Source organism: Dasypus novemcinctus, chromosome 3 (assembly GCF_030445035.2).
Source record: "Dasypus novemcinctus isolate mDasNov1 chromosome 3, mDasNov1.1.hap2, whole genome shotgun sequence".
Lineage (NCBI taxonomy): Eukaryota > Metazoa > Chordata > Mammalia > Cingulata > Dasypodidae > Dasypus > Dasypus novemcinctus.
The window spans coordinates 174554938-174579778 of NC_080675.1; the positions used below are offsets into that span (position 1 = coordinate 174554938).

General features: G+C 44.4%; 1 protein-coding gene across 2 annotated transcripts in view; it reads left to right on the top strand.

The window, feature by feature from the left end:
• ADAMTSL3 (ADAMTS like 3) overlaps positions 1 to 24841 on the top strand; it is a 370556-nt gene that overhangs the window by 291822 nt on the left and 53893 nt on the right. For both annotated transcript variants that reach the window (XM_004472087.3, XM_023582689.2), the window contains exons 21-23: positions 7394 to 8465; positions 13847 to 13974; positions 17315 to 17443. In XM_004472087.3, coding sequence (XP_004472144.2) covers positions 7394 to 8465; positions 13847 to 13974; positions 17315 to 17443 — 1329 coding nt within the window. The remainder of the gene's footprint in view (positions 1 to 7393; positions 8466 to 13846; positions 13975 to 17314; positions 17444 to 24841) is intronic.

Sequence of the window (24841 nt, forward strand, 5' to 3'; positions counted from 1 at the left end):
CCCGCAGCCAGTCTGCCCTTGTGGTGAATCAATTACACCTGCAAAGGCCCTATTTCCAAATAGGTACCAGGATTGTACCAAATAGGTACAATCACAGGTACCAAGAGTTGGGACTTGAACCTATATTTTTGGTGGATACCCATGAGGCCTCAAACTTCACTCTCTTCTCTTGAACCCTGATCTCCCTCCCAGTGTCACCCCAGAAGCTGCCTCTTCAGCAGCCACCTGCTCAGACGTTGGGCTTTACGATAGAATATGGCCTTCCCTGTGTCTCCTCTTCCTCTAGTCTTCTCAGCTTCTGGCTGCTTCCGCTTCCACCCACCCCAGTGTGTGGAAACCCAGCCAGGAGCAGGCCCACCTGGCCAGCACCCCTCTTGGGCTCGCATCACTCATTCATTCCACAAACAGTACGGGTCTGCTGTGTACCAGGTATTGTGCTGTGCCCTAATGACGCAACGATGATCTTTCTCCTGGGCCCGTTTTGAGTCTCACTGTCAGATAGCAGCCTTTTTTTACTATTTCTTTTTTTGTTTTTTGTTTTCTTTATTTTCTTTTAAATGTTACATTCAAAAGATATGAGGACCCATATACCTCCCACTCCTCCTCCCCCTCCCTTACCCCTTCCCCATCAACAACCTCTTCCATCATCATGGCACATTCACAGCACCTGGTGAATACATTTTGGAGCACTGCTGCACCACATGGACAGTGGTCTACATTGTAGTCTACACTCTCCCCCATTCCACCCAGTGGGCCATGGCAGGACACACAATGTCCAGCATCTGTCCCTACAGTACCACCCAGGACAGCTCTAAATCCTGAAAATGCCCCCACACTATATCTCTTCTACCCTCTCCCTACCCTCAGCAGCCACCGTGGCCACCCTCTCCACATCAATGCTACAATTTCTTCCCTTACTAATCACAATAGTTCCCCAGCAGAACACCAGTAAATCTGCTCTAATCTATACTCTATTCCTCCATCCTGTGGACCCTGGGATGGTTAAGTCTAGTCACCTCTACATCAGGAGGGACCTTAGATTCCACATGGATGATGGATACAATTCTCCTGCTTGCAGTTGTAGGCACTCTTGGCTCCCTGGTGTGGTGGTTGACCTTCTTCACCTCCCTGTTAGCTGGCCGGGGTAAGTCCAATAAACCAGAGGGTAGGAGTTGCAAGTCTGCTGAGACTCAGGGCCTGGCTGTCACGTGGACAGTCCAGAGATTCAGGTCCCCTGAGTATACACCAACCCCAACACCAACCACAGGTCCAGTAAAAGTAGCAGAAGAGGCGTGTGTAGAAAGGTCATATCTGAGTCCAATTCCATCACACTCAGGAACACAAATTCCAAAGTAGGGCCAACTGATTTGGCCCTGAACTCTAGAGCCATCTGCCATTTTCACTATTTTTTTAATCAATTATTCATCAAGTACTACTGTGGTTTAGATGTTATAATACAAAATAAAATCTAGGTTCTCTTCTTAGAGCTCATATGTAAGTAATACATAACTGTAGAGTTCTGTGTGTGTGTTAATAGGATACAGAAAGCATTTGGATGGAGAGAGGTCAGGGAAAGTTTCATAAAGGAGGGGGCTTTTGAGCAGAGTTCTAAAGGAGAAGTGTCCCCATGGATACAGGGGAAACCATGAAAAATGAGCAGAATAGACAAAGGTAGGTGGTGTGAAATGAATAGACAAAGGTAGGTGGTGGTGTGAAATGGAATGGTGTTTGAGAGGAAGCTGTAAGTAATTCCATAGGAATAGAATATATGACTTATGACAGACAGCTTGAGACATTAGCTGTAGAGGAGCTTGAAATCCATGCTCAGGAGTTGAAATTTTATCTAAGAAGGAAGTGACACAGTCAGATTTTATTTTGCTCTGACAGCTTTCTAGATGTGTTGGATAAATGAGACTGCAGTTGGGAGTCTAGTTAAGGAAATGTCTAGGTGAAAGAATTTGAGAGCAGAAGCAGTGAGAATGAATTCTAATGATGTTTCAGATATGTGTGCTAAGTACTTGATGCAGGGACAGTGGAGTGCTTTTAAATGTTGACCCACCAGCTTTGAGCGGGGTCGGAGGCTCTCATCTATTGTGTTTGCCAGTTTCCATGGTGCAAATACTCCCACCATGGCCAATATCAGTTCCCAACATGCTCTCTCTTCCAGAGTTGTAACTAGATGCCCACAGCCCTCTTGGCTTAGTGAGCACGAGGGCTGGCACACCTCTGGATGGAGAGGAATCTTGGATGACACCCCGGTTTCTGGCTTGAGGAACCTGGTGGACGAGGATGCCATTAACTTAGGGAATACAGGAAGGGGAGGACAATGGGGGATGGGGGACAGAGATGATGTGTTTAGCTATTTTAAACTTGGCGCACAAGGAAGAAATTTCTAGTCTGCGCTGGACGGTCAGATCTGGAGCTCCAGAGAGAGCTCTAGGCTAGAGAGACCGACTTGGGAGGCATCAGCTTTCAGTTGTTCTTTGAAACCACAAGACCATCTAAGGAAAGGTCTAGAGCAAGACGAGAAAGTGGCCTTGCCCTGGCATCTGAGAGGTGGTGGCAAAGAAGGAATAGTTAGTGGAAGAGGACCCAGCAGGGGCCTGAGAATGAACAGTGGTGGGAAAGGACCGGAAGAAAGGGTTGGGAAAACTTGGGAGGAGAGATCTCTTCATGAAGTGAGTGATTAAGGGTGCCACATGCTGTAGAATGATCAACTAAGAATCCTGGAGGGTGGCCGCTGGCGGCCTTCCCGGAGCGCTTTCAGAGGGACGCTGGCAGCAGGAGCCAGACTGCATTTGGTTGAAAAGTGCACTAGACAGAACGAGTGGAAACCATTCTTTCAGGCTGATCTTGCGTTTCCTGTGGCCAGTCCTCCCTGGGACTCGGGGGTCTTCGCAGCTCAGTTAGCAAGGCCCCCCCGGAGCATTGCCTGCAGCCTCGTCTGAGCTGCCTGTGCTCTTGCCCCCGGAGAAGCCCAGGAGAATCCAGAAGAGCTGCTCTTGTTCTTGCACAGCTCCCAAGGAGCTGGTCACAGCTTCCACTCGGAGTGCAAGGGGTGGGAACCGGCAAGTCAAGCAGCCAGACTCGGGCCTGGATTCGGCGGGCGCCAGGGTTCCAGCAGGGTAATAGGAAGGCTTAGAGGCCGTGTGGCAGCCAAAGCCCATTAGGGAGTGGCAGGAGTCAGATGCTGGCGCGACCGAGTGTAAATATCCAGCCCAGATGGCTCAGGGCAGGAACCTGGCCCCGCACCAAGACTTGGAGTCATGGCAGGGATATGCCTGGAGCTAAGGCAGGCAGAAGCAAGCAGGGAGCTGAGAAAATTGCTGGAACCAGCCTTGGGGCACCTCGAGCTGGCCTTTATTGGGGACGGCAGGCTGGCACAAGGCCCGGAAGGAGCACACACGGAAGACGGATCTTTGGGTTTTCTATAAAAGCCTCACATGTGGCCCTTCTCACCTCCACACTAATGGCAGGGCTCCTTGCTCAACACAGCAGCCCCTCCTGGAAGACGCTGTAGGTACCTGGCCTCTCCGCACGGCGGCCGGCGCCCTTGCCTCATCAGGCCTGGCCATTGTTGCGCTTTGCAGCATCTCCAGATGCGGGAGGAGGCAGTCACCCCCAGACCAGACCAGTTGCTTGCCCAAGAACTGTGTCCGATGACACCACACCCCGGGCCCTGCTCCAGAGGAACTCACAGGAGTCCCAAGAGGGGACCTGGCCCACGCCGTGGAAGCTGGCAGCCTGGCAGAGCCCCTGAGTTTCGATCTCTGGCGGGAGTCCCTGCTGACTCCCCAGCCTGAGCAATTGCCAGGCGGAATTGGGAAAGGGTCAGCTGGGGTCACAGGGCCTGCCTGCCAGAGGCAGCGGCGAGGCTGTAATGGGGTTCACCCAGCCTCCTGGAGTAGGTCCTCACCCAAGCCTGAAGACCCCATGGACCACCTTGGGAGGAGACACGGTCCCATCTAGGGTCCCCTTCTACTCTGACCCCCAGACTCAGGTGAAGGACATCTGGCTGCCCGTGGACTTGAGGGTAATTAGAACCCATCATCGGAGTGGGTTCTAGGACATTAAGATGCTTGGTGGGCCTCGGGCCAGCCTTAGGTCATCCCCAGCTTGAACCTCTGAGCTAGGCGGGTGTACTTCATTCCCCAAATGGGCTTCTCAGCCGTGCCGGGGAGAAGAGGAACTTTCAAGCTAGGACACCTCCTCAGCAGCCACTGCTACTCTAAAATAGTCTGTCTCCACAAATTACTTGATTTTGGACCCAATTTATATTCTGCTTTTAAAGAATATGTCTCAAAGCCAGCCACATCCACCCCCATATTTCTCTTGTCCACCACAAAAAAAACTGTGGCCAGACAGGGTGTTCAACTGGATGCATTTAAATAATAATAGTATGTTATATACATATGCATATGCGTGTATATGTATTTATGTGTGTATATTACTCATGCACAGACATGCATGTATACCCTGTCTTTTGCAGAAACAATAGGCCACTAATATATATTAGTGAAGCACAACCAGAAAAGTAAAATTACCAGTAGGTGCTAAACGAGGGTCTGAGCAGACAGAGGCTTAACCTCCAGGGGACGGGTGCTGTCCGGGGCCATTGGGCAGGCCTGGGAAAGGAGTTGGGGGCTCAGCCAACTGGGAGCCAGAACGCCTGGGAGTAGGGGTGGTCCTGGGAATGCAGAGGTCCAGCCTGCGGCCGAGCTTTCCCTGGAGCAGGGCTGTGGTCAGGCCTGCTCCCGAGAACCCTTTGGGCATCTTGGGCCTCTTTGGCTCCTGCGAGCGGCAAGCATGGGATGGGGGCGGGAATTCTTTGTTCCTGCCCCTGTGTGGGGTGCTCCAAGCCCCCTTCATCCTCAGCCCTTCATAAAGAGAATTCCTGCGTGGGGAGTTCGCACGTGGCCGGGGGCCTCCGAGACGGTCGGCAGAGGTGGGTGCAGGCTGTCCAGGGTGCAGGCGTGCAGGTGAGCATGCTGGCAGCTGCAGGTGCGGCTTTGTCCCCGGGTCGGCCGTGGGGCTGAGTGGACTGGCTCTGGTCTCTGTCCACCTAGCTGGTTTCCTTTTCTCTTCACTCCAAGGTTCTGGCCTTTACATAATTCATTTGTTTTCCTTTGTCTTCTAGCTAAAGAAAAGGTATTGTGATTTCTCTGAAAGAAAAAAAAAGTAGGCAATAAGCAAAAAAGGAAACAAGCAAAAAAGGTTGATGTGAGGTTACGTGTGGGCACAGATTTGGCTCTAAACTTGCTGACATAACATCCGTCTTGAAAAAGGCAACCTGCTTGATTGCGCAGCTCAGTGCTCATTAGAGAAAGAACCAAAAACTCAGAGTAAGGTATACTCCCTTCTGATACCACGTCCGGAAAGAAGTTTCTCCTACGGGCTTCTGGCAGAAGACTCTATGTACGATAAAGACTTGGGGAGGTTTTTAAAATTTCTGTTGCCTAGGCTGATCTCCATAAATCAACATTTTTCTAGGTCAGGGGTTCTTAACCTTTTTTGTTCCATAGACCCTTTTACCAGTCAGGTGAAAACCATGGACCCCTTACTAAGTCCACACTGTACTGTGGATTACTTTATAAATGTATCACGCACACACCGACACATCCCCACAAGAATAATGCTTTTTTGAATTTCAGTTCAAGTTCACAGGCCCCTTGTTAAGAACCCCTGCTCTAGATGAAACCTAGGACATTGAGATTTAAAATGCATGTACACATGTGATTCTAATGTGCAGCAAATTATTTTCAGAACCACTGCTTTTTGTACCTGCAGTCAGGGTTGATATTGAACTTGCATACACCAGTGTGTCCATACTTATTATTAGAATACTGAAATACTTCCCAAATGGTTAGTAAATAGCTGCAGCCTGAGCCCTATGACTCTCTTTCAGCTACTCAGACCCCTCGCCCAGGAACCACCTGCTCTCCCTGCAGTCTAGCAATTAAGGAGGTAACACTCGGCCCAGCGGGTGGCCTCCAAAACTACAAGCAGCCACTGCCCTTGCTGTACAGATGAACTATTTTGAATACCATCCTGGCCTATAGTAATGGATAGGCTATAAATTTACCAGGAATCCTCTCTACATTATTTTCTGCTTTTGAACACAGTAAATTCAAAAATCTGTGTTGCCAATCCTAAGAAAATCTATACCCCTTCAGTGGCGGTGGCAGGTCGATATCCTCGAGGATCCTCAGTATCTCAGCACGGACACATGCATGCCTGTCCACTTGGAGGGGAGCCTGGAGCGTCCCCAGGCAGAGCCCCGGCTCTGTCCCTGACGTCCCGATCCGATTGCACCTCTGTGGAATTTGCTGGAAAGTCGTTATGCTCTTCTGCCAAGAGCGCTCTCCACCCAGCAGTTGAGAGGCCGCCCAGTTGTTCTCCTGAACCTCCTGGCCCCTCTGCACCCCAGCAGGGGTCCAGACCCTAAAGGGCTCATGAGCCACTGAAGAGGGCCCTGGGGGGTGTTCTGGCAAACCGGGGTGTCAGGAAACGCACAGCAATGCGTGCCAAAGCCCTGAGGAGGCATCCAAGTGGAGTCTCCAGCTGGTTCTTCGCCCAGCCCAGTGTGTCCCTTTGACCAGGAGGGCCCATAGCTGGCATCCTGCAGGCGCCGAGACCCCCAGGCCCACGACCTACAGCAGTAGGCGGACTTCCCTGTGCGTCTAAGGTCTTCTCCGGCTACCTGGTGCTCCCAGGCCCTCCAGCCCACACCCCATGCTAAGTTCTTCATCAAAGAGGAATAGAGCCCCATCTCCACGATGCACCCCTCCGTTTCAGGATCACTCCAGAACATATCGAGGGCTTCCTACAGGTAGAACCAAGGGAGAAAACTTTTCCCTGGGGGAGGAGAGCTGAAGAACATGATTCTCTTTGACCCGAGCCCATTGCCTGGAGTCGGTGCTCACAAACAAGTTAGTGCAGCCCCATCTCTGGCCCCACTCAGACTGTCCTGCTGGCTGGGCCTTTGTCCTGGCCAGTGGCCACAGTGACCATCTCTGAGAGCTTCTTACGTTCCTCAAACTGCGGGGGGGGGGGCTTTATATGAAGGGTCTGGTTTAATTTTCACGTCCCTCTGATGGAGGGACTCACACGCACCACACTTTACATTGAGGCTTTGAACTTCACCCCTCCCCCACCAGAGCTTTGTGGACTACTCGTCGCGTCTTCACGCAATTTACTCAACCCTTTGTATGATTGTTGCTGAAGCAGTGGAGGGTTGTGAGGTGTGTCCCAGCCCGTCGGATGGATACCGTTACTCATGCTTTAATTCTCAAGTGTTTTCAAAGAAGGAAAATGATGTATTTGTTGCCATGTCAAAAAGCTTTTATTATTGAGATATTTGGTTTTGCTTCTTTTTCTTCCTCTTATCCTGCAGAAATAAAGCCAGAGGTGAAAACAAAACCCGGTGAGCAGGGCCCCCAGATCCTCAGCGTGCAGAGAGTCTACATCCAGACGCGGGAAGAGAAGCGTGTTAACCTCACGATCGGCAGCAGAGCCTACTTGCTGCCCAACACGTCTGTGATGATCAAATGCCCAGTGCGGCGATTCCAGAAATCTCTGATCCAGTGGGAGAAGGACGGCCGTTGTCTGCAGAACTCCAAGCGGCTGGGGGTCACCAAGTCGGGCTCGCTCAAAATCCACAGCCTCGCAGCCCCCGACATCGGCGTGTACCGGTGCGTGGCGGGCTCTGCCCACGAGACCGTCGTCCTCAAGCTCATCGGGACAGACAACCGCCTCATCGCACCTCCAGCCCTGAGAGAGCACATGAGGGGACATGCTGGCACGGACCGCAACGAAGCCGGTGGTTTGGGAGCCGCGTGGGATAAAATGCGGCCGATGCGGAGCAGCAAAAACGAGCTCTATCTAGACGAGGGCCAGGTTAATAAGCAGCCATTCCTGAGAGCGCTGCTGAGCCACTGCAGCAGTTCTGCGGGAAAGACCAGCTCCTGGGAGTTCAAGAATAAGCAGTTTGAAGCAGCGGTTAAACAAGGATCCTATAGCATGGATACGGCCCAGTTTGAAGATCTGATCAAAAACATGAGTCAGCTCATGGAAACCGGAGAAGTCAGTGATGACCTCGCTTCCCAAGTGATCTATCAGCTGGTGGCCGAGTTAGCTAAGGCGCAGCCTGCTCACGTGCAGTGGAGGGGCATCCCGGAGGAGGCGCCTCCGGCGGCTCAGCTCAGGGGAGAAACGGGAAGCGTGCCCCAAGGCTCGAATGCAGGGAGCTCCGGCAAGCTGATGTTCAGGCCACAGGGTCCTGTTCTCGCAAGGCAGAGCCACCCCCCGTCCATTTCCTTTAATAAAACAATAACTTCAAGGATTGGAAATACGGTATACATTACCAAAAGGACCAAGGTCATCAATATATTGTGTGACCTTGTTAACCCCAGCGAGGTCATGTACACCTGGACCAAAGATGGCGCGTTATTAAAACCCTCAGTCAAGTAAGTAAACACCATGCTCACTTGGTAATACCTTCTTTTTTTTTTTTTTTAAAGATTTATTTCTCTCCCCCTACCCCCAATTATTTGTTTTCTGTGTCCATTCGCTGTGTGCTCTTCTGTGACCACTTCTATCCTTATCAGCGGCACCGGGAATCTGTGTTTCTTTTTGTTGTGTCATCTTGCTGCGTCAGCTCTCCGTGTGTGAGGACCCACTCCTGGACAGGCTGCACTTCCTTTCGCGCTGGGCGGCTCTCCTTACAGGGCACACTCCTTATGCGTGGGGCTCCCCTATGCAGGGGACACCCCTGCGTGGCAGGGCACTCCATGCACGCATCAGCACTGCACATGGGCCAGCTCCACACGGGTCAAGGAGGCCCAGGGTTTGAACCGTGGACCTCCCATGTGGTAGATGGATGCCCCAACCACTGGGCCAAGTCCGCTTCCCTGGTAATTCTTTATGGCTATTTCAGTTTTCTTGAAAATATTTTCAAATTCCTTGACCTGAGAATGTATTTCCAATAGGATTATTTGGGAAAGAAACTCTAAAATGTTAGGTCTATTTTTCACATATGCACTGGAATTTTTAAAATTAAACTAGCATCTCCCAACCACTATCATAAACGTGTGGTGCAAGACTGGATAAAATAAGTTTAAACATTGATAGACTCTTCTTTTGCTGAGCACTTAATGTTCAAATTAAAATAAATAAAATGCCATTTTAAAAATTAAGCATAGTAGTAGAAACGTGACATTATGTATGAACTGCAAGTCATATGTATTTATGGAGCCTCCATTTCTAGGAGATGAAACTCACATCAGCCCCATGAGTTTGGCAGGGCAAGGGTTAACAGTTCTCTGATGATGTCACTGAGAAACAATCATATGGCTAAGTCATGGCCAGTCAGAACCAGGACTATATGTCTGGCCATGGCCTGCAATATTTGAATATCACACAAATAGTAGCCTTAATACTAAGGTTGAATATCTGAAATAATTTTCTATATAATGCAAAATTTTATGCCTTAAAACCTGAAACTCAGATAATAAACATCAAAGTTTTCTGAGATATTGAAAACAAAACATCAAATAATATTTTTTTTGTGTGATCCCTATTTAGGTCAGTACTAAAATACCACATTTCACTCATCTAACATAAAATGGTAGAGGAAAACAGAGATACGAATTCATTTTTGTATTCTTGACTTTCTCCAAATCTTGCTATTTGTACCCAAAGGACCGTAGACATTTTGCTTTCTTTTGATTTGTATTCAAGTGCTCAAGCTGCACTTCATCTGCTTGTAGGGATTGTTAAGAGAGACAGTAAGACAGTGAGTATGAAATTGTTTCACAGACCATAAGGTACTTCAAAAAAAATGAAAGTTTTATTTTTATCATGTCCTTTGTGCACTGAACCTAAAGTGCAAAATATCAGAGGAAAATAGGTAAAATTCACCTTTTAACGATAAATTATTAGGACTATGTCTTGGAATGAAAAGGTGGAACAGATCTGATTTTGGATGTTTTTATCCTGAAACTGGGAACACAGGAGTACAGTAAAGTTTAAGCAGAATGAACCCTAAAGGTCATCTAGCTTAATGGTTCTCAGATCTTTTTGCTTTAGACCCTTTTATATTGTTAAAAATGGTAGAAGAGCCCAAAGAGCTTTTGTTTACGTGAGTTCCATCTGTAGATATTTATCATATTAGAAATAAACAAAAAGAAAACATTAAAATATCTATTTATTAATCCACTTAAAATAACAGTAATAAGCTTACTATGTGTTCACATAAATATTTTTGAAAAATATTATTTTCCAAGCCAAAAATATATATATATTTTTTTTCTGAGAATAGTGGCATTACCATTTTTGCAAATCTTTTTAATGTCTGGCTTAATAGTAGGGAGCAGGATTCTCATATATGCTTCCACATTCAATCAGTTGTGCTATTTTTTGGTTGAATATATAAAGAAAATTTGGTCTCATACAGATGTTAGTTGGAAAAAAGAAAGAATATTTTAATAGCCTTTTCAGATAAATTTGGATATTCTTCTTTGATACTACACTAAAACTCTACAAATGGTATTTTCTTCAAGTTTAGTTGCAATGTGGAATCTGAAATTATCAATGAAATTTTGGTAGTCTGTTACATTATAATCCATTGGTCTATCTTGCACTTTGAATAGATCCTTTATACACACATAACATCCTGTACTAGTCATTTAGAAAATATTGGCTCTTCAAGTTATGGCAGATCTTCCAAATATTGACACATTTCATTATACAATATTTTAAAAAGAACACAGTCTCGAATATCAACACATCAAAAAAATGTTAAATTCTGGGAAGCTGTTAGGTTCATAGTGGTGCATAAGAATTTTCCAAAATTCTGATTTTGAAAGTTCAAATTTTATGATTGGCAACAAATATTATCAGTTATCTTCTTGAATTGCTCAGCTCATTTTATTCATTAAAAACAAAACAAACAAGTCTGAAAAATAATGGCTTATCTGTTAGTCCTTTTTTCAAGTTAAATGATATTCCATGTAACAAGTGGCTAGTTCAGCTAGCAAATGAAACAATTATACCAACCTAAATCATCATGCAACAGAAATGCTTTTGTGTACTTTCCTTTTTGTCATGTGGAATATTAAAAACACATGTACTTGAGCATCAAGATTTGGGAAAATTAACAGTTTTACTCATTCATTAAAGGCATTGTTAAGTGAAATTGACAATTTTTGCTACAAAATGAGTGGTAGTCAAGAATATAGTGGCTAATAGCACACTTTGCTGCTTCTGTCTTGTTTCTTGCTAAGGCCCTTTCACCCCCATTGGTTTTATACCATCAGTGCAAATGTCAACACAGTGAAAAAAGCAAATGTTTTAGTAGTATTATGGAAATCGTTTCTACCTCACAGACCCCCTGCAATTTCTCAGGGAACCCATGGACCACGCTTTGAGAACTACTGACCATGCTCAACAATTCCATTTTATAAAGTATAAGGAAACAGAGGCTGAGAGAGTTGATCATTTGACCAATAGCCACATAAGTATGAAAGCATGGTTTGTTCAATAAATATTTATTAAGTTTTTATGAATTAATAATTGTCAAATAGTTAAATATAATTAAATTTGATAAATTTAAATAGTTTGACTTGATCAAATAGAATTAACATTGGTTTCTGAGGGTGAGACTACTGGAGCTCATATAAAGAGGCTTTACATGATATATCCCAGTCAGATTTGTTTCTGCATAATTTAGGATCAATGGTTTTAAGTAGAAGCAATTCCGTATGGCTTTTAATTTCTTATAGCCTAAGATCCATTACATTTCCATTTTTCTGAAGCTTCTTCAATTAATTTGTTCAACTTCTCTTTCATTTCCTTTATGTAAAAAAGGTTCTCACCTTTCAATATAATTTTCTGAATCTCACAAATCTTTTCAACCAAAATAATGCAGAACTTGAATTATTTTTCTGAAAGCCTCTGTATGCAATGAGAGGAAACTCTCGAAGTTTGGAGGCACTGGATGTCAACCAAGTAAGAAATTTCAGCCAAGAGGGGAAAACCACGGGTGAATTGGTTGGGAAGGGAGCCCATGGAAAGATCACCTTTGTTGTTACTTCAAGTTAAGAATGTGATTGTGCAGCAGAAGCCAAAGTCTATTAAGGAACTCTATCTGCTGGTTCTCCAGCCCAGGGATTGGTCCCAGCTATACCAAGGGTGGCCCCAGCTGGTATATTTAAGGCTCCTTTGTGCTCAGCTACTTCTGCTCTCAGGGTCTTTTCACCAGGCTGCTCAATGGAGACCTGCGAGACAAAGGAATTACTTGAGAATTTCTAAGTCGTACAAACATATATTGGAAATGAGTTAAGAAAACAGTTTAGTGTGTTTACTTTTCAGGTAAGTTGCTGGTGATACTTAGGTTTTTAACCGACCATTCCTTCTCAGTTGGGGTTTGACCGTGGAAGTCTAGCCCTGCCAATAGCCTGCCGTATTCCCGGCTTAGCTCTGAGGCCTTTCAGCAGCTTTTCGCTGCTGCCCACGTTTGTGTACTCCATAGGTATGTCATGTGTGGGTGCATCCTCCCAACCCATTTCCTGTGTGCTGCTATTCTAATCCTATCTTTACTCATCAAAGGCTTGGGGAAGCTTGCTCTACAAAGTCACTGCTCAGCACTAAGAATGCAAAGCTGTGAATGAGATTCGCTGCTCGCTTTTGAAAGGATCACAAATGAGTCAGAAGAAAGAGAGATTTCACCAAATAAATATATGAACCAGAGTAGAGGGAGGCCAGAGGGGGTGGCAGATCGCCGGAGGAGTATTGAGGGAAAGCTGTACAGGGGAAATTATATTTGATCCAGGACTCAGTGGGTAAGTTGGAGTTTGCCAGAGAGGGGAAGGGCATTCCAAATAAAGTGAACAACATATGCAAAAGCATGGAGTGATGAAAGATCACGGAATGTTCTGGGAAGAGTTAGTATAAGTTCATTGTGGCTGGAGTGAAATGACAGGAATTGAGAGGTGGCCTAGCTCAATTCATGAAGAAAAGTACAGTATTAAGGGGCCAGCATAATCTGTGCACTAAGAGCTAAAAAGTAAGGTGGAGCAGGGGAAAGTAGTATATGGACCAGTGGCCCATTATTCAGAAGCAGCCTCAAATCACGAAGAAAAAAAAGACACTGAAAAAAAAGAGCAAGCACTTTTTCCCACCTCTCTAGATAATTATCTAATCTGTTAGGAGACACTTGACCAACTCTGATTCTTGAAGTGGTATTTACTAGCCAGTTTTTATGAATATCAGTAATTGGGAAACCGCATGGAACTCATGCAGTTTAACCCTCATTCTTAACAGCTTGAGCAGAATCCAGGGTAAACTGCAGCCTCAGCACTGCCACGGCGACTGGCTTCTTCACACAGTGGTGGTGTGAGACAAGGACCCATCGTAAGGCTGCGTAACCGAAGCCAGTTGGGTTCCAGTGTAAAAATCCGAACTGAAAACTCCCACCTGCATTTGGTTAGGCAGGATTTTGGAAGAAAATGAGGGTTTAACATCCAGCAAACAAATAGGCTTGCTGGTTTGTCCTCTTTAAAACTATGATAGATTAAGCATCCAGAAAGTTTCTGCACATGCAAAGTGAGATGGGAAGGCTGGCTGTCCAAGGGCCAGCCAGCACTAACATTTCTCTGAGTCTAAGGCAAGAAAACGATCTTTCCACCCTCCTCGTCTGTACTGTGTTCTGCCTCTAAACAATTGCATAAAAGATCATCTTTTGGGGTCCCTGCCAGTCCCATGACGTTGCAGCTTTCTTGGTGACTCCTTGTGGCTCAGGCCAGTTGATATGTTACATAAACACATCCTGTTTCTCACTGTTCTACAGAATAATTTTGGACGGAATAGGGAAAATGCAGATACTGAATCCTACAAGGAAAGAACAAGGAACATATGGATGCTTGGTAGCTAATCATCTTGGTTCAGATGTGGAAAGTTCTTCTGTGCTATATGCAGGTAATACCTATTTTCAAAACCTAGAATCATTTTTTACCTTTTTAAGAAATTTGAGCAGTTGTAGGTTTCCAGAAAAGTCATGCAGAAAGTAGTTTCCCCACACACACAGTTTTCTTTGTATTAACATTTTACATTAGTGTGGCACCTTTGTTACAAACAATGAAACCATATTATTATAATTATACTATAATTAACTATAGTCCATAGCTTACGTTAGGGTTCACAGTTCTTTGGGGCTGTTTTTAAGAAAATTTTATTCTGATAACATATATACAACCTAAAATTTCCCATTTTATCTGCTCTCAGGTATACAGTTCAGTGGTATTAATTACATTCACAATTTGGGCCAAAATCACCACCATCTGTTACCAAACTTTTTCCATCACCCCAAACAGAAACTCCATACCAAGTACTTCCCCAGTCCCACCCCCAGCTGATAACCTGTATTCTGGTTTCTGACTCTTAATGAATTTGCATGGTCTGATAGTGTCATCGGTGGGATCAGACAATGTTTGTCCTTTTTAAGGAATGGAAGCTTTTTAACAAATTCTAGAGCAGCAGTCCTCCCACTGTAGACTGCCTCAGGGTCACGTGGAGGACTTGCAGAGACAGAGATGGCTGGACTCCACCCTGCACACTTCTGACTCATTGGGTTTGGAGTGGCATCTGAGAATTCACCTTTTTCCATGTTCCCAGGTTAAGCTGCTGCTGCCGGTGAGAGAACCGTGCTTTGAGAACAGCTGCTCTAGAGCTTGCTCGTTGGAACGGGGAATTGACGAGACGGGGTCTAATTGGCAGACATTATAGACTTCATGTTTGAAGTCCCAGTAGCCAAGGAAAGAGGACCATTGTCCTTTAAACCTGGGCATATACCTCTCCGTGGCATACCCGCTAATCCTTAGAAACACTTCCAGGAAGTTGTTACTTTCCCTTATTGTGTATCTAAACTGGAGGTGGAAATGTCATTTCTATATCACAAGGTACTTTTATTCTAAGGGAACCTTTTGAGGTGTTGACTCTGCTTCCTTGTGACAAGCTAATGCTCTGGGATTGAAAATAAAACAAGACAGCCATCCCTCCATTCCCTGCTTCTGTGGGCCGTGGTAAGGAAAGGGCCACTGTCAAGGATTGGAATCCAGCTGCTGATCAACCAAGTGTTTGCACTTCACATCTACCAACCAGTTGATCTCACAAGGTCCTTGAATCCACGTGATTCGAAGACTCCATGCCCCTCACCTGGCTGCCTTCCAAGGCAGGGCCTTCAGGCCGTGGTTTTCTGATACTGCCTGGTTGTTCTCTTCCATGGCACTGCCTCTGAGCATTGGCTCCTTTTCCAGAAAGCCTCAGTTCCAAGGCTCTGGAATTCCTAGGAAAAAAGAAGACCTTCTCCCCAGTAGCTCTTAAACCAGGCCTGGCACAATCCCAGTTCTTGGTAGAGCTGATGCCAGGTCTTCAAGCCAGAGGTTAAACCGTGACAACCAAAGCCCTCTCCCAGGGGGAGGGTTTCCAGCTTTTCAAATCTTGGGGTGGTGTTCTACTCCTGCAGGCAGGCCCTCCAGGAGAGACTGGAATGTGTGGTCTCCCAAACGTGACCATTCCTCATTCTCTTCCCAGTGTATGTGGTTACCAGTGCAGCTAGCCGAAAGATCATTATTCATACATTCCTCCACGCAGTGATGAAGATTAGGTGTTGATCAAGCAGGTAAAGGAGTTCACATGCCATGGGGAGGAAGTAAACCTTGCACTAGGTTCTAGTGTAGAGGCACGCTCAATCAGTGAACTCTCTGGAAATCCCTTCCTCACCCCCACAGCTACCAATTCCTCCGCAGCTAGCACCTTTCGCAATCGAAACATCCATCGCCCTGTCTAGTAACGGTGTGCCACCAGACTATGAATTCTTTGAGGGCATGAATTGGTATTTGTCCAACTTTATATTCCATTTGTCCAGCTGAGTCCTGGTACAGAGAAGGTACTCTGTATGTTTCCCAAGTGAGTTAATGGGTTAATCTAAGTACAGCGTCCTTAAATTCCAGGGAAATAACTTCCTCGAATGGGTCCTTGACTCTTTGTGACCTTGCTTTTATTACTGTTTTTTCCATGCAAGGTTTGTGATTTTACACTAATAAAATGCTACCTTTTAATTTCTCTTGCAGACAGTTATCATCTACTTGTATAACCTCACACAGTCTCATAGATTGGACACTTGAGATATTTTATCCCTCAAGGTTTTCTGTAGCGTAGGGAGATGTAATGTTTTAAGTTGGCCTCTTCACAGTTAATATTCTTTAAGTAGTTAGTGACTTTCTATTTTAGATGAAATGAGTTTAAAGAAAGGAAGCAAGGGCCTCTCTGAACCACACTGTGGAATTGAGGAAGGCAGTTGGAAGGGGACTAAGAGGCTCTCTAATTCGGTCTTTTCTTTTTCTGGGATGAGAACTAAAGCCCGGAGGGGGAAGACACAGCCCACTTGTTAGAAGAGGCTAGACATGAGTCATGGCCTCCTGCCAACCTGATCTTTGTCTGGCACAGCTCTGAACAACCTCTGAACTCTAGTCCTATTCTGGAATCTGCATGGCAGACTAGTTCTGCTTCTATAAACAGGATGTTTTAAGAAAATACCTGCTTTGCATCTCTTGCTTTGTTAGCAGATCTTGTGGTTATCAAAAGTAGGGGGCCCTCTCATCGGTTACCCCAGTAAAAGCCACAGAGCGAGCACTAAGTACATGTTTTCATTGGAAAAGATCTTCTATGAACATTCACATCCTGGCATGAGGGATCTCCCAGTGGTTTCTCTACCCAGGATAATTCTACAGGAGGTGCCTAGCTCCATCAGCCCCATCCCCCAATGTCTCACATTACCCTTCCAGAAAAAGAGTCAGGTGATCCCAAGCCCTGGTTGGTTTGCTTCCAAGGCTACACTGCAGAAGCACTATTCCTGCCCTGCCATGCCTTCTTTTCTCATCTGAACTCCTAAAGCCCTTCTTTTTCAAATTATCAAAGAGAAATTTGTCCTCAATTTTGGTTATGACATTTTGATTATAAAATCAACATTTTGTCACAGTCTATATGTGGTTGTTGCAATGTATCTTTGTGGATATCTCTGACTTCATCCATCCATCCATCCATCCATCCATCCATCCATCCATCTACCCTTTTGTTGACTGAGCACTTCCAGGCTGTGTAAGTACAAGTCCCTGGGTTGGGGTCATGGAGGATTTCAGAGAGAACCAGCACTTTGCTTTTGCTCTCAAAAGCTCAAGGAAGTTTTACCAAATGCAACATGGTTTACCAAAGAGAAAAACCTGGACCTAACATAGTTTCCTGCTCCCTTTAAATTAAGAGGCACCTGTCATCTTGTCTATTGAAAGAAATATCACCAAACCGGAGCACGGTCAACTGTCTGTTGTGGTTGGAGGCACGGTGGAGGCGGCCCTACAAGCAAACGTGACAATCCGATGTCCTGTGAAAGGTAAGTGCGGTGATTTCCAGAGGGAGGACCAGCAGCCAGCCCAGCGCTGCAAGCTAGAATTTCTGGTGTTCTGTCCTGCAGCCTAGTAGGCTTAGGGATCTGATTTCTCAGCACACCATCGGTGGATCTCTCCCTGCAGGGTGAGCTCACACCAGCTCGGGAGACTGATATTTAAAAGAGAGCACCATCAGTTTGTATATAATGAAGACTGTGACCACTGCACACCGGAAAGTTCATGTTGGCAAAACCAGCGCACACGGTCCCTATGGGCAGATCTACACGAGAGCCAGACGGAGTTAGATGGTTGCTTGATGTATATGGAGTCAGAGTGAAGGGATTTGTTAGAAATTGCCAGATGTGTGCTACAACGAAGAGTGCTTGAGATAGCTAGCTAGACAAAAGCTGTTCTGGAAGCAGGAATATCGAGGTCCACTGAGCTAGATGTCCTCTATATTAGACTGCCCTTGGGTGGTGTCATCAGCCTGTGCCTTGTGGCTCTTTTTGCTGCATCTTTAACTGCAGAAAACCGCTCTTCTAACTAAAACATTCTTTCTTTAATAGAAATAACACGTTCCATCTGACCTTGCCTTGACCTTGAGCTGTACTGCCCCTTTAAGCTATAGATTCTTAAGTCTTATCCTGCGACCATGGTTGTGTCCAGGGCCCATGAATCCCCAAATTGTAGAGAAATATTATCTGGGCCACACATCCAGTTTACAGGGGCTGGGGAGATGGTGCAAATAGCATTTATTGGCTTTTCAAAGAGCCTAGTGACCTCCTCAAAGTTATCATCTACTATTTGAAGGTGATTTGCATATCATTTTCACATGATTTACCGTGTCTTGATTTAACTCTCCTGACAACCGTATTTCCCTGGTTTCCAAGTCCTAGTTGGGTTCTAAATAGGCGCAGCGCCTCGCTGAATCTTGCCCACGCTGGGAGCAGAGAGGCCGAGGTGGCTGAAGAGCCACGGCTGCCACGCTCACTAACATTTGAACGCTTGTGCTGAAAGCTGCAAGGACATCCCAGGAGGCACTGTCCAGCTGTCAGGTGCTGCCTCCTTTGGACTGGTCAATCACTTGCCATGTTTTCAAAGCTGCACCTCTGGCTCCACAAACACTGGAAATTTGCTAACCCCCGAGGTATTATTTTTCACTCCTTGGAAGCCCCTGTGGTGTTTGGCCTACACAGCCTTTTGGAAAAAAAAAAGCCTTCAACCTCCCAACTGACTCCACCCACAAATATGTGAGTTTTTTGGCAAAATAACACCTACCATTACAGAATGGATCTGCATTCTCTGGCCTCAATAAGAAGAAAAGCAGAATGGAACTTTGTAGATGCCAAGCCACAGATGTCTAGGGTTTCTCCAGCCTTCCACACCTGCAGAGGATTCTGCAAAATAGATCTGACTTCTATTAAGAGAAACCTCAACTTTTAACATTATTTCTAAATTTCTTCCTCCCACAAGAGTGTCAAAGAAGGCTTTCAGGGGGATGAGCCATTGAAAAGTTGTGGTTTATTAGTTGCTATCCTGAGTCAGGAACTGGATTGGGTGGAAACTGGGTGGGTAAAGTCTCTCACAAAGACCGTTGAAGTTGTCTGAGTTTCATTTTCTCGCCTGGGTGCAGTCAGGATATGGGCAGCTGAGACCCCCCTGCCGCACTCCAGCAGCCTCGCCCCCTCCCCGGGCTGCTGGACCATTGGTGACCAGCGCTGGCTGCATCCAGGAAGCCAGCTGCTGGCAGCACTCACCCCACTCCTGCCCCTCCAGCCTCAGCCCCTGCTAGGAGTTGTTCTGTTCGGTCTTTCTTTACCTGGCCGTCATCCCCCATTGACGTAGACCCCAGGAACTCATCAGGAATCCTTTCCTTCTCAAAATAGACCCACCTCCAGATGCACTGCAGTCGTTTCAAGTCGTGTGCCATTTTAAGTAAGCCTGGAGTGAACTTACAGTGTTTTCTTATGGGCAGAAGCCGTAAGTAGCTTTTTATGGAGATTCGCCTCTGTCAAGACCAGTGATACAGTCGATAAAAACTCAGTTTTATAGACAGTTCTGTCACAAGCTCACATATGATCACAGGTGAGTCTGTGTCCTTCTGAGTCTCAGTTTCTCATCTCTAAAATAAATATACTATAGAAGAGGAAGAAGGAGCTTGAGTTATAATCTAATCCAGTCCCTCGTTTTATTAAGGAGAACGTGATAAATTTATAGAACCAAATGCTGCCTTACAAAACCACATTTTCATATTGCAAATTGGGATTGTGTCTGTTATTCAGTGGCACATATAAATTTTTTTTCTATTTTTCCTTTGCCCTTAAAATATTTTCCAGTAATTATAATGAACTCATTTTTGTAGATCCCATAGCATATATTCATAACTTCAGGACAGATTCATTTCTTTGTTGTAGTCAAATATGGTTTATTCAACTCATATGGTAGAAATATCATTGATGGTTTCTAATCACTCTTAGATGGTATTTCCAATAACTATATTAAATAATAGAACCTGCAAATCCATTTATTTCCAAAGGTCAAATGTTCTAAGTTGCAAGAGCTATTTGGCTTACTTTAAAAAAATTTTTTTTCTAACAAAGGGAAAAAAAAGTTTAAGCTGCACCCTGTCTGCCACCTTCTGGTAAGAAAAGAGAGCTCATCTGAAGAAAATGACCAAGAAATACTAATAGCTGCATATTTTATTACATTCTCCTGTTAATACCTAGTAAGAACATTATTTAATATCCTATAATTTTCTGGTATGTGCGTGTGTTCTGTGTTGTTTTCTTTATCTTGTTCTATAAGCTCATCAGAGAGGCAGATGACCCGAGGGTCTGCTCAAGAGTGTTCCTGATGTATGACAGCTGCTCTTTAGTCTCCAAGGTCTCATGTTCAGCAGATTGGAGTGGTGTTGAACCAGGACGATGGTGATTCCAAAATGGATGGCTCGGGCAAAGATGCCAGTGGCTCAGCCCCAAGAGTAGGAAATCTCTTAAACACAAGATGTACTGGAAAACTGCACCTTAGATCAAAGTGAAATTGTCTGGAAAGGTGAAAGATGCCTTGAGGCTAAAACTAAGCTAAAGAAATTTTTAAAAACCACCATATTATAATGCTAGCTAAACAACTCCTACTTTAGGAGAAGAACCTTTACAACTGTGGGCTGGACCTGAAATCCTGCCAGGTACCTGGTATACACACAGGACACACAAAGGATTGCATTAACAGTGAATCTAGGGGAGCAGACTTGGCTCAATGGATAGAGTGTCTGCATACCACATGGGAGGTCCATGGTTCAAACCCAGGGCCTCCTTGACCCATGTGGAGCTGGCCCACATGCAGCACTGATGCGTGCACGCAGGAGTGTTCCCCAGAGAGCCGCCCAGCATGAAAGAAAGTTCAGCCTGCCCAGGAGTGGCCCCGCACACACACAGAGCTGACGCAGCAAGATGACACAACAACAACAACGAAAGACACAGATTCCTGGTGCTGCTGACAAGAACACAAGCGGACACAGAACACACAGCAAATGGACACAGAGAACAGACAATGGGGGGGGATGGGAAGAGAAATAAATAAAAAATAAAAATCTAAAAAAACAAAAAACAAAAAAAAAACAACAATGAATCTAGAAACAAAGAAATAAATTTTAAGATATCAGCAAACTGAATCCAGCAATGCCTATGACTCAGGAGAGTTTTTCCCAGGAAGGCAAAAGATTTTTTTGTAACATTTAAAAGCATCTATTTTAAACAGATTGTCAGGGTGTGGGTCCTTGGGAAGCAGAAGCTGAGATGGAGTTTGATGGGTGTTCACTTGTTATCACCACCTGTGGAAGGGAAAGGGCAAACAGGACTGGGCAGGGGGTGGAGAACTGTGATGCAGGCACTCAAAGCCTAAGCTTGTGCAGCGATGCCGAGAAGCACATGTGTTTCATCAGAGCTGCCTCACTGTGACCCATGGTGGCCCAGCCCTTATGTGCCGGCCTCCATCAGACGTTAGAGATGGGCCTCCCTGAAAGGGGAGCCCTCTTGGGTGAGCCAAGGTAACCCGTGAAAGTGTCGACAGCTGGAGGTTGTCTGCTGACAGTGCGCCCACCGCTAAGTCCTTCCTTGGAGGGGGAACTGGGTGGAGCAGCGCCATGTCTTCCACAAAGATTTAAGGAGAGGAACCTTATTTGATGCAGGAAAAGAATTCGAGGGGAGCTGATGTAGCTAAATGGTTGAGCGCCGACCTTCCACATAGGAGGTGCCAGGTTCAATCCCTGGTGCTGGTACCACTAAAAGAAAAGAATTTGATAAATGTCAATATAAAATGATACTAAAAACTCCTGGCAGTAATAGAAGGGATCATCCTTAAATTGATTTTTTAAAAAATACACCTGGCAAAACCCTATAGTAAACATCATATGCTATGGGGAGACTTTAGGCACATTGTCATTAAAGTTGGGAAAAAGATAAGGATACCCTTTATCACTGCTTTTTTCCAACACTGTTTTGGAGGTACTCACCAATACAATAAGATAAAAATATTTTTTAAAGATAAAACAAGTATAAGAATTAGAAGTTCTTCTTAAATGACCACATGATTATATACATTGAAAATAAAAGAAAATATACATATAGTTTTGAATATGTAAATGCACATAATTTCAATATTTTGTTTTGCTTTGTTTTGTTTAAAGCCCTTTCAGGATTGCTAGAACTTAAGAAGAAACTGATCGTTTAATTAATATGGATGAGCAGATGGCCAAGAATAGCCCAAAATTTTTTTAAGAAGAAACTTACCCTTACTGTCAGATATAAGGACTCACTATAAAGCTAATTGCACAATGTGGTATTGATAGAAGGAGAGACAAATACATGGAAGATTCAGAGATATATGAAAATTCACTGTTTAATAACAGTAGAATTAAAAATCAATAAAAGACAGGCTTTTAAGTAAGTGGTGTTAGGATAAGTGGCTATAAATATGGAAAAAATAAATCTCTGCCAAAAATAAATTCTAACTGGTTTAAATGCCTGAAATATGAAAAGCATAAAACTTTTACAATAAAATATAAGCAATATCATTATTAATTTGGGATGGGGAAGATACAAAAATTACAAGCCATAAAAGAAAAAATCTATTAGATGTTTGTGATAGTTGCACAGCTCTGTGAATATTCTAAAATACTCAATTGTATACATTAAAAGTGTGAATTTTATGGTATGTGAATTATATCTCAATAAGCTGCTTAAAATATTGATAAATTTTGCTATGTTAGAACTTAAAAACTCTAACCTACATTTCTGAGAGAAAATATTTATTACACAGTATTCAAATATGTAAAGAACTCCTATGAATCAATAAAAATAACAACCCAAGTAACAAGAGCAAAGGCTATGAAAATAACTTGTCAGAAAGAGAAACTTTACAGATCAAAAAGCATATGAAAAATGGGCTCTTTCTCACTAGTAGTCACAGAAATTAAAATAATGCTGAGATTCCATTTCAAATCTATTAGGGTGGTAAAACTTAGGGGGTTTAACACTGCCAAAGGTTGGCAAGTACATGGAAAAATAGGTCTCATGAACTGTTAATCAGAGTGTATTTTGGAAGAAACTCTTTAAAGAACAATATTGCAACATTTAGTTAAGTCAAAAATACTCAAAACCAGAAATTACACTTGTGGATACAGCCCTTATGTGCAAAGAGATAGTTACAAGATATTGCCGCTTTGTTTGTAAGGGCAGAGAGCGAGACAGAAAGAAAGGGAAAAAGAAAAATACAAAGAAATGAGAAACAATCTAACTCTCCATTTGTAGGAAAAAGGACACATAATTACCTATCCAATCATGGTAATACTATACAGCAGTAAAAATGAATGAATTAGGATTGTGGGAAGATGACAGAGATCTCTAGGACTCAGTCCTTTCCCCAAAACAGCTATCAAACAGGGAAGAATTGTCTGAAACAACTATTTTGAAACTCTGGAAGCCAGAAGAACACTGTACAACATTCAGGGAAGAGCAGGAAAAAGAGGCTGACAAATTACAGTAAATTGCTATTCTGCAGAGCCACTACCAGTGCCCATCTCCCACTAAAGGCCACTGTGGAATCAAGCTCCCGACTAGTTCACTGGTGACAGAAAGGGACAGCTACTGATTCAACCCACCCCAGACAAAGGCGGCAGCAGCCATTGTTTCAACTTGCCCTAGACAGCGGTGGTGGCTGTGGAGACTCAAACTCATTGGGCTTCCTCAGTGCTGCAGTAGACAGTTAGCTAAAGGGCTGCATTTTCTAGGTAGGCCAGGAAAGCGTAGCTTTGGAAGGCCATCAGAGAAACTGTAGACACCCTTCCTCATCACCTCCCCAAAGCACTTTGGAGCCAGACTGTGCCCCCTTCATGAGTCCCTGGCCCTGTTTTGACTGGGAAAGACTGCTTTGGGAAAGTCTTCCCTGGGGGACCCTCCTTCCAGAACTTACCCTCCAGGCAAAAGCAACTTCAGACAGTGAAAGGAATGTTAAAAAAAAAACCTATAGAGGTAGACAGTCTGGGACAAAGGCCTGCTGGCTTTAAACACTTGGAAGAGGAATGTCTGTTTCCTGGGATATAGAGGGGACAACCAAATTCCTATAAATGCAGAACTCGAAAACAACTAATAGGCAAAGCCCAGGACAGAACAGAGACCCAGAATTACAGGGAAAACCCTACACACTGCATTTGCCTCAGGCAGACATTTCTGATAGGAGGGCTGAAGCTCAAGAAAATCTCTGTCTTATCAACAGCTTACAAAATCAAGAAACAAACATCTAGGAATAAAACCCAGATGACCTTTTAAAATATTAAAATGTACCATGTGAAGCAAAAGAGTACAAGACAAAAAAAGAAAAAAGAAATAGGAAATGATGACCTGTCCAAAGGAAAAGGGTAAAAATCTGGAAAACATCAATGAAGAAGACTACAATGTGGACATACTGAGCAAAGCTTTTTAAAAAATGATCTTAGAAATGCTCAAGGAGATGAAGGGAAAAACAGAGCAGGAAAGGATATCAAGAAAACAATGAAAAAGCAATATGAGAGTCTAAGCTAAGAGATGGAATTTTTAAAAAAGGAACCATACATCATCCATGTGGAATCTAAGCACCCTCTCAATATAGAGGTGGGATGGACATAACCATCCCAGGGTCCACAGAATGGAGGAATAGAGTATGGATTAGAGTGAACTTACTGATATTCTATTCATGAACTATTGTGATTAGTATTGGAAGTAAGCATAGCATTGATGTGGAGAAAATGACCACGGTAGCTGCTGAGGGTAGGGAGTGGGAAGAAGCGATGTGATGTGGGACATTTTCAGGACTTGGAGTTGTCCTGGGTAGTATTGCAGGGACAGTTACTGGACATTGTATGTCCTCCC